General features: G+C 44.3%; 1 protein-coding gene across 1 annotated transcript in view; it reads left to right on the forward strand.

Moving 5' to 3' along the window:
• Nucleotides 1-8,447, forward strand: part of LOC124553289 — a 56,298-nt gene extending 47,851 nt beyond the window's left edge. The window contains exon 4 of the mRNA XM_047127170.1: nucleotides 8,047-8,447. Coding sequence (XP_046983126.1) covers nucleotides 8,047-8,447 — 401 coding nt within the window. The remainder of the gene's footprint in view (nucleotides 1-8,046) is intronic.
• Nucleotides 8,448-10,826: the final 2,379 nt, after the last annotated feature.

Here is a 10,826-nt window from a genome sequence, read left to right on the forward strand (position 1 = left end):
CTGAAGAAGGCCTTCTTCGACCGACTTGTCTCATGGCATACAATCCAAAGAAACCATTGGTATTAGTGGCTGATGCTGACTGGCACACTTCTGTCCCATATTGAGAATGGCGTGGAGCGACCCACTGCATTTGTATCCTAGACACTTACAGCAGGATAGAGGAACCACATAGAAAAGGAGGCTTTGGTCATCATATTTGGGAGCAAACGCTTACATGCCTATATCTACAGCCGACGTTTCACACTCATGACAGATCATAAGCCTCTAATGCGTCTCTTCAAGTATTCAGCAACTTGCCACTGTGGGCTCTGTTTCTCTCAGGATATGCCTATGGTATCCAATATCACCGTAATGCCGCCCATACCAATGTCAATATCCTATCGTGATTTCATGTCAGCCAGAACCCAGAATTTCATGAGGGTCCAGAAGTCTGTTTTCATGAGGACAGTGAGACTGCCATCATCAAAGACCTATCTTCCAAGTAATGCACGCCTTGTGGGATAACACACAGTGACAGGCCTTGTCCTCCAGGAGGTTTTGCATTATACAACAGAAAGATGGCCTGCAGACAAAGTAATGTCTCATTTACCCAGACCTCCAAGCCGTCTGTAGCACGCAGCAAAAGCCTTTATCCTTGCATCACATTGCGCTGATAAAGGTCGCGATGGGCCACGTTCTCGTCCTGATTCCCAGAACCCTATGTCATTGGGAAGTCATTTTGACTCTCCTAGCAATACATCCACTGGAAGGGTATGGAGACACTTAACGTGAGAATGGTGAAAGAGTGCCTCACATGTCAAAACAAGCAAGCTGTGCCACCCTGTCAGTATTTTCCATCGCCTCCTATGGTGACTCATTGGTCCTGTCTTCATTTGGCCCATTCCTTGGATCTGTGTGGCATCTGACTTTGAATGTGAGCAGTGGGTTCTGCTTTGTGTTTTTCATGCCATTCACAACCTCAGTGAAGACAATCCAGATTGTTGCATGGTTGTTCGCCCTGAAAGGCGTCCCACAAGCCTTGGTCACTGACAATGGCCCCAGTTATCATCAACAGAATTCTGATTCCTGCTGTTCAATTTAGTTTCATCAGTCCACATGGTCAACCTCACAAATCACCATTTTCCCTAGAATCAGAACAGCCCCATACCTTCTTGTATCAATGGATGGTGTAGGTTTTCTTTGCAGGATCCAGTGCAGCTGTGGACACCCTCCCTTTATTCTCCATTCGATTGGGCAGGCAATGTTTAAATTCCAGTTGCTGCGAAGAGGCTGTTGCTGCTGGCATATCCATGAAGTATGGGCCCATCATGGATCCAAACCACTAATGGGTGCCATAACTCCTCCTTGCACTCCAGACGCCTTTAATGCGACTCTCTTTGCGCCATCTACCATTTCCCCCACCCAAGACCTCCTGTGGGCAGCCACAATTCGTGACGCTCTCATCCCATATGAATAGAAGTGGATCCAGTCCCCCCCCCCTTCCCCAGAATGGTGAATGCTCCAACACTGTCGAGGCCTCCAGGGCCTGCTGTGGCCTACATGCACTTTTGGGGGAGAAGGGCGGGCAGCGGCAACATGAATTGCGGTTGTACCATGTATGTCACAGAATGTAATGCTCATTCAGTCCATAGCAGCCACGCAAGATTTTCAGAAGGCGCACTAAGAACTACAGACCAATAGATATCTCGACAGGCAAAAGTAAGAGGTCGCTGGCCTTATCGCAAGAACGTGCCCGCATATGGTCACGAGTTAGAACGGAACAGCACGGTTCTTCCTGGAGAATAACTATTTAAGGAAACCCAGGGATCACTGTGGACTGTTCCCATCGACGAGAGTTGGCTGATTCATGCTATTGTCTATACGCCATCGATGACGACAATGCAGCGGCGAGAAGTAGGGTTCTGATTTGGAAAACAGCTCTCACCGAGTGTTGGTCATTTCAATGTTTAGTTCCGGCTCCAGGGATTTAGGTGGAGCCAAATCCACAGAACTGTATTTTGTTCGGAAACGCAGAGGAGGTATAGTCAGATTGTAACTATAAATTGTGACAAACAGTTAATTTGCCTTTCGAACGGACAATAATGAAACTAAGAAAATTTTTTGCTTCAACTGGAATACTCAGTAACGAAAAGCAGATGGATTTTGCAGAAATTATGAGCTCCACAGTGAGAATAAACAGCTAAAGGATAGTTCTGTTGGCCTGTCCTCTGAAACATGCTTTATAATTGCACGAAAGTTGCCCATGTACTTGTCACCTTGTTTGTCAACTTCAGTAGGATCTAAGTCATTAAGGGGGCCTTAATGCAATCTCCTGACATCCACAGATAATCACCACATCGATGAGAGGGTCTAGCCCTTTTCTGTTTCCTTCCCACCCGCTCCACCAAGCCTTAGTCCTGGCGATGTTTCATATCTTTTGCCTTGTTCATCATCATGTGAACAAAATTTTGACCATGGATTAGAGTAGCTATATAGTAAGTACTGCACTCCTGGATGTTGAAATATTGATCATGCTTCCACACCAGAACCTTGGAGTTTTCCAGGGCTGTAACATTTTGATTACTACCTTTACCAAATTTGTCATAGCGAAAAACAGACAGTACTTACAGAAGACACCGTCCTCTTTGGCAGAGTATACTAAATAAAGTTGAATGTACGATATTGGCAAATTTGCAAAGTGAGGGGAAATATATAAATTGCATTAGGCACAGAAAAGTTTTGGAATTGTTGTAGCTTCATGTGGTAATCAAATTTTTTGATACTTAGCGAACAAATACTTATCTCATAGTTACAGCCCAATCGTGTATTGTCTCCACGCAGCCAAACATTACTATTACCAGTCAATGATCGGCTCAATTTGACCAGAGGACCCAGTCCACTCCATGTAAACACAGTCCACACCAGTATGAAGCTAGCACCAGCTTGCACTGTGTCTTGTTGACAACTTGGGCCATGACTTCGTCATACAATCAGACCACCGTCTTCCAGTCGTGTAGGGTCCAACCAATGTGATCACGAGCACAGGAGAGGGGCTACAGGGAAAGTCGTGCCGTTATGCAAATGCACTCATGTTGGTCACCTGTTGTCATAGCCCATTAACGTAATTTCGCTGCACTCTCCTAAGAGATGCGTTTATCGTATGTCTCACACTGATTTTTGCGGTTATTTCGCGTAGTGTTCCTTGCCTCTTAGCAGTGACAAACGCGGCTACTCTCGGCCCCTAAATGAACGCCGTCGGCCACTGCCTTGTTTGTGTTGAGAGGTACTCTTGGTATACTCTTGACGCTGTGGATATCCAAATGTTGAATTGTCTGACGATTTCCGAAATGGAATGTCCCATTTGTCTACCTTCTCCTTCTAATCAGCGTTCAAAGTTTATTAATACCCGTAGTGCGGCTATAATAAAGTAGGAAACCTTTTCATGTGAATCACCTGAATACAATCGACAGCTCGGCCAATAAACTGCCGCTTCATACCTTTTGTATGCCGTACTACCGCCATATGTGAAAGTGCATACCGCTATCCCATGATTTTGCCACCTCTGTGTGGATGTAGCAGCAGGCATCTCTCGTAGTTTGATTCTCGAACTTCAACCATGGACTTCCTCTGGTATTTTTCTGATGATATATATATGTCCATTGCACCTAAACAGATACTCAACAAACCCCTTCTAGCCAGCATTATTTTATTGATTTCGTTGTTTGTTATCTTATTAGTCCCTTTGACTTTTCATGGTGTGCCTTTAACAACACATTTCAAAAGTATTCCGTTTTTCAGTTCCCGATATCATAGAGTCCAGGTCTCACATTTACAAGATGCAACACTACAAACACGCTTTTAGAAGCATTTTTCTGGTGTGTTACCAGTCAGTTTTAGAGGCTAACATCTTTTTTCTAGGTTTTCTTCTGATTCTTACTTTTTCCTCGCTCCTTACTCCTCCAGCGATTTTATTTCCTAAATAAGTAACAAGGTGTTAGAGTACGTGGCCATCCACGACAAGTACTCGGACACTGATTTGTCGTTGTTTTGTCACAAACCATTAGTAATAAAGTTTCGTCATGACTTTGTCCACTTCATTTAAGGTGGAATCTAAGATGTGCTGGATCAAATGGTGTCGTTAAGGATATGTGAGTATTCACGTGACTCATTATTTTGACACAGGAAGAATGTCGTATTGTTTTGCTGACTTGTGAAGAACAATATTCCTACTAGGAGTACTATGTGGGTCCTTTTTGACCCACGTTACCCGCCTCTATAATCATCTCACGACCAAACGCTCCCGTGACTTTTCATCATTTATGGGGTTGTACAACTTACCAAAATTTCATCCCCCCTAGCTCACTCACCTAGAAGTACGAAAAATTTATCTATTATACCAGTAGTACGATGTGGGTCATTTTTGACCCGTACCTATTTAATGCACAGTTTGATATCAGGTAATACCGGTTTTCTGGCACTAAATAGTTTCTGGGCACGCCTCGGCGTTATTCACGAGCTGTTAGAGCATATTATACTTAGGGCCAAAAAGAAAGTTAAATACAAATTATTCGGTTGTCGAATGATACTTTATATCAGCTAGGCTTTCCGTTTTCTATGGACTGGCGACATGCAGACCTACACGGAGTAACATTGCAAAACTACAGAATAACGTGTGACATATTACACTTCCTTATTTTCATCTTGGCAGCGACAGGATAACAGAGGTAGTGGCGGAGGACATACGTTGCCATATGTAATTTTATTTATGTTCGAAACAGGCTTATGTCTCTTGAAGCTATTTTATTGGTCTTGATGCAGCTGCTGGTCTAAGACATTTTTCATTAATTTGTGTGTATGAATTCTGGACAAGTCTATATTACTATAGAAGATACCATGGTCCATATTTATTGCAACTGTGGGCTGTTTTTCATTCGAGACAACATATTATACAGTGCAGAATCCCCTCGCCCCCTCCTACACTACTGTCTGGAGCGCTGCTAACAGTTCTCATACACTGTCACGACTGACAGCTTCTTCACCTCCATGAAACAGGCAGATGAGCTGAAACGAAAAGTAACAAGTTCAGTTTGTGGTCTTTGGAGAACACTCAATGATTTTCTTCCTGCAGCACGAAATGGAGACGACACATGGTATCAACACACTTACAAGTCAGAGGACCATCTTCTCGCAGCTTACCACAGGAAAAATTAGAAGATATCCGTATCCTGAGTAGCATGCATTCCATTCTCACCTGACGCATCCACAAGCATCTCAGGCAGCACCACCTCCTTCTCACTACCCAACGTGGCTTTCCTTCGCTGCTGATGACCTTCTCCTTCACCTCACTCACTTCCCCTCTGAACAACTCAACTCCCGTCGCTCCGCCATCTTCCTCTCGCTCGACCTTGAACGTGCTTACGACTGTATATGGTATTCCGGTCTCCTCTTCAAGCTCCAAACCTTCGCCCTTCCTATTAACTACGTCCATCTGATCGAGTCCTATCTTTTGCAATGTCCTTCCTATGTCACCATCCATAATACGGATTCCTACACTTTCTACCCCTCTGCTGGTGTGCCGCAAGGTTCTGTCCTCTCCCCTCTTCTCTACCTTCTATGTACAGCGGACATGCCACTACCTTCAGCCCCCATCCACCTTCTCCAGTACCCTGATGACACCGCCTTTCTTCCCCTCGTCCCCTCCCTGCAATGCTGCTAACACATTCTCCAATTCCATCTTGACCAGTTCATCACATGGTGTAACCAGTGGTTGCTCAAGGTCAATCCTTCAAAGACCTAGGCGATCACTGTACGCAAAACCACCCATTCCTTCTGTGAATTTCTATCTCTCCATCTACGGCCATCCTACCAACCTCACCCCCACCCTCAAGTACCTTGGCGTCACCCTTGACCGTCACCTCTCCTGGATCCCCCATCTCCAGACAATCCAAGCCAAGGCACGCTCCCAACTCTGCCTCCTTAAGCTCCTTTCTGGCCGCACATGGGGTCTGGACCCCTCCACCATCCTTTACACCTATAAATCCCTCATCCGCCTTATCCTCTGCTATGCCCATCCCACCTGGATCTCTGACTCTTCCACCTTCTACAAATCCCTTCAAATTGTGGAACACCATATGCTCTGCCTTGCCTATTGCATCTGCCTACCTTCCCCCATGTGGATCCTGTATGACCTCATTCTGTTCCCACACCTCCTCCTTTTTTGAATTGATACAGATCCTCTACATCTCCTGAGACTCGATTCCCTTCACCCACTTGTCTCTTCCATGCTTTCCCACCCCTGTCCACTTCTGCGCCTGTACTCCTACATCCCACCCACTCTCCATCTCTCCACACTCCATACCGTTCCCCAAGGTGGCTTCTGCCAACGCCCCCTCCCTGATGATGCCCTCATCCCCTCCATCTACCTCCTACCAATTTTAATCCTCCTCTTCCTCCACCTGTGGTTTTTCCCCAGGGCACCCTCTCTCCCTTCTCTTCCTCGTCTCTTCCTCCCTCCCTCCTCTCCCCTGGGCATCCCATACCACCCTCCCTTTCTTTCCCCCCTCACTTCTCCTCTGTCACTGGCAACTACACCCTCCCCCTCTGTGTCCTACCCACACCTTTTCCCTTTGGTAGGTCCCTGGCTTTGTGCATGAACAGTGAATATTCATGCGCCGGAGATTGTCGCTAGTGTTTGTGTGTGTCTTCGCGTTAGTGCTTAAGTGTGTCTATGTTAGTGCTCCACCGTTTCACATGTGTAATTTCTGTCTTCTCTGTTTGTGAACAAGTGCTGAACGTTTTTTATTCGGACATTGCGCCTGTGAATGACTTCATGTAGTTTAATATGTCTGACTACCGTTTTTTATCCGCCATGTTCGTTTTGTTTTTTCGTCTCTTGTTATGCTACATGTGTGTTATCTGTGACCAAAGAGCGGCATAGATAGGCTGCTGCCGGCCTACCTTTCATGTAAGGGTGTTTAAGTAACAATAAAGAAAAAAAAAATAACATGCATGCTGGATGTCAGATGAATGAGAATATTGAGAGGTAACTTCCATAAACTGTGAAGTTATATAATGTTTTTGACCAAATCGCTAGATACTACAATCACTGAGTTGTTACCCAACGATGCCCTGTACGTGTCTTTTCCTTGACCTCGCCATGATTAACGCTCGCACAATTTTTAAGTTACTTACCTCTAAGAAGATTTCACGTCGGGACCTTATCCTCAGAGTAGCGGATGACCTCACTGCCTGTTACACACTTCGGACAAAAGTCAGTCTCCCGTTACAGGCACTCGATACTGCCAATGGCCAATAAGGAGTTAGAAGGTCTTTTTAAATTCAGGTTTCCTGCTGACAACAAAACAACAAAGGGAAATAAAACGTCAAGTGCAACAAGTATGTGTGCAAAAGATGCCGAGCAAAAACTGTTGTCGGCTTTCTGAATCCCAGAGTAGGCAAGTCTGTCACGTCCTTTTTCTTAAATATACTTAAATATTTATAATTATAGGCTGAAGTTATTTGTTCTTATGTTTTATTTCCTTCATTGCAAAAACTACAAAAATGCAGAGCATTTTAGACACCTACTGCTATTTAGAATCTTTCACAAATATTTGGTACTTATTCATCTATTAAAGGAAAAGCACTATTAATACTCACATAAACAAAATGTTTTGATTCAGTTTCAATCTTTTTATAAAGAAAAACATTACAACATTTCTTTACCAAATTTACGAAAGATTGTGAAATTTATTCTCTAACATTTAAAATAAAAAGTGTTTACTTAGAGAAAATTTATATTTGACCATGTACTGTTCATTTTAGAGACGTATTGTCAACATGAAGACACTCAAAATACCACGCAAATACGAACAAAATGGTGATTTTCTACTGTGGGCCAAAAATGACCCACATGGTACTACAAGGGGTATAGCGAAGTCTAGTTCTTTCAGTGTTAGGAAGTGATGGTTGACGCAGATTCACTTGTGGCTCAAGCATGTTCTCACATGGAGGGTGCTGTGCAAGGGGGAAGGTCTACTCAGTGACGCTGTGGTTCGGAATCGCCCACAGCAGAACAGGTCCAGGAGGGGAAAGAGGCTGCAGCTGTGGACCTGGGCGCCCTGCTGGACGCTGGAGGCAGCGCCGTGGTGACTCTGGTGACGGGCGACACCCGTCTGGCAGCGCACAGGGCCGTCCTGGCCGCCAGGAGTCCCGTGTTCGCCGCTGTTTTCAGCCACGGCACGCTGGAGGCCACAGTACCAGACGTGGGGGGCCAGTTGCTGCGCCACCTCGTGGCCTACATGTATACCCTGCAGGCCCCGCAGCTGGCCAGAATGTCCCCCCAGCTGCTGGTCGCGGCTGATAAGTACGGCTTGTCAGGCCTGAAGGCACAGTGCGAGCAGCAGCTGGCTGCACAGCTGTCTGTTGAGACTGCGGTGGCCACAGCTGTGCTCGCTATTCGGAACTCCTGAAGCAGCCTTAAGAAGGCCGCCGCCGCCTTCATAAAGACTCATATTTTACACGTGATGGCGACAAAGGGCTGGCCAGATACACTGCATTGTCAGCCTGAAGATCTGATTGAAGTGCTGAAGCTGCTATCTGAGCCACCTGCAGAAACCAGGTAAACACAAGACAAGCTACATGTCTACATTGTGCATTCCTATGTAGTTCTGTGTGTGTGTGCGTCTATTTCCAGCTCCTGAGTTTCTTTACGTGTATCTGTACTGCAAAATACACCATCACTGACAGACATTTTCTGATATCTCACGATGCTGTCATTGATTTCTCGTGTTAGATTAATGTTGTTGTTGTGGTCTTCAGTCAAGAGACTGGTTCAAAGGAGCTCTCCATGCTACTCTATCCTGTGCAAGCTTTTTCATCTCCCAGTACTTACTGCAACCAACATCCTTCTGAACCAGCTTAATATATTCATGTCTGGGTCTCCCTCTACATTTTTTACACCTCCCCCCCCCCCCCCACGCTGCCCTGCAATACTAAATCAGTGATCGTTTGATGCCTCAGAATATGTCCAACCAATGGATCCCTTCCTTTAGTCAAGTGCTACAAATTCTTCTTCTCCCCAATTCTATTCAGTACATCCTCATTAGTTATGTGATCTACCAATCTAATCTCCAGCATATTTCTGTAGCACCACATTTCGAAAGCTTCTATTCTTTTCTTGTCTAAACTATTTATCACCCATCTTTCACTTCCATACATGGCTACACTCCATACAAATACGTTCAGAAAAGGCTTCCTGACGCTTGAACCTATACTCGATGTTAACAAATATCTCTTCTTCAGAAACGCTTTCCTTGCCACTGCTGGTCTACATTTTATATGCCCTCTACTTCGACCATCATCAGCTACTTTGCTCCCCAAATAGCAAAACTCATCTAATACTTTAAGTTTGTCATTTCCTGATCTAATTCCCTCAGCATCACCTGATTTAATTGAACTACATTTCATTATCCGCCTTTTGCTTTTGTTGATGTCCATCTTATATCCTCCTTTCAAGACACTCTCCTTTTCTTTCATCTGCTCTTCCAGGTCCTTTGCTGTCTGTGACAGAATTGCAATGTCGTCGCCAAACCTCAGAGTCTTTATTTCATCTCCATGGATTTTAATTCCTACTCTTAATTTTTCTTTTCTTTCCCTTTACTGCTTGTTCTATATATAGATTGAATAACATCAGGGATACGCTACGGCCCTGTCTCAGTCCCTTCCCAAACACTGGTTTCCTGTCAAGCCTGTCTATTGTTATAGCTGCCATCTGGTTTCTGTACTATTTGTAAATAGCCTTTCGCTCCCTCGATTTGACCCCTGTCACCTTCAAAATTTGAAAAAGAGTATTCCAGTCAACATTCTCAAAAGCTTTCTCTATGTCCGCTAATGTTAGAAACGTAGGTTCACCTACCGTTAATCTATCTTATGCGTTGTAGGGTCAGTATTGCCTCACGTCTTGCAACATTTCTATTGAATCAAAACTGGTCTTCCCCATGCTCGCTTTCTACCATTTCCATTCGTCTGTAACGAATTCGTGTTTATTATTATTCTGCTGTTACTTGTTAAACTGATAGTTCAGTAACATTCACACCTGTTAGAATTAAAGAAGTACTAGATCCAAGTGGGTTTATTACCAGATAGGTTAGGTTAAAAAAATCATTGGAGAACTTAATTATTCGTAGATTTATAAATGGTTTTATCATTATTTGCGGTCATTAGTTGTGCTGAACTGCATATGTGCAACAGCCTTATAGTTTCTGGTGTAAAGTATCTGAATAAGCTGTATATTGCTGTGAAGAGGGCGGAGCTGTATCAGCAGTGGGGTGGACACAGTGATGTGCTGCTCACAAAAGATGTACCGTGGACAACAAGATGTGTAGTGTCAGCAGCCAGGACAGCGACCTACAGGCTTTATTCTGTGTGCTGTGCAATTCACCAAAATCTCTTTACTCAATATTACATATATTGTTGTCTGCTGTCTCTTCTGGTGTTCACAATGAGATACTTACAACCGATATATGCTGCATAAAGGAAGGATGGCGTTGATCAACAATCGCAGCGCAGTTCAAAGAGATCAGAAAAGAATTTAAAACTTTCCATCTCTGATGTTGTCATGACATAAAAATTAAACCTTGGAAAAAAATAGGTGCTGTACAGAAGACGGTCAGACCGATCGCTATTTCCACATCACTACTGCAGTTTGATTTCTATGTTTCTCCTTCACTTTCTATGTTCATTTCTGAAATATACCTACGGTTCCCAAGTAGTAGAGTGTTATTAGATACAGGTCTTAAGATGTGTGCTAGAATCCAAGAAGAAGGGTGCGGTGCTGAATCGAATCATGA

The sequence above is a fragment of the Schistocerca americana genome, chromosome 11 (genome assembly GCF_021461395.2).
Source record: "Schistocerca americana isolate TAMUIC-IGC-003095 chromosome 11, iqSchAmer2.1, whole genome shotgun sequence".
NCBI classification, from domain to species: domain Eukaryota; kingdom Metazoa; phylum Arthropoda; class Insecta; order Orthoptera; family Acrididae; genus Schistocerca; species Schistocerca americana.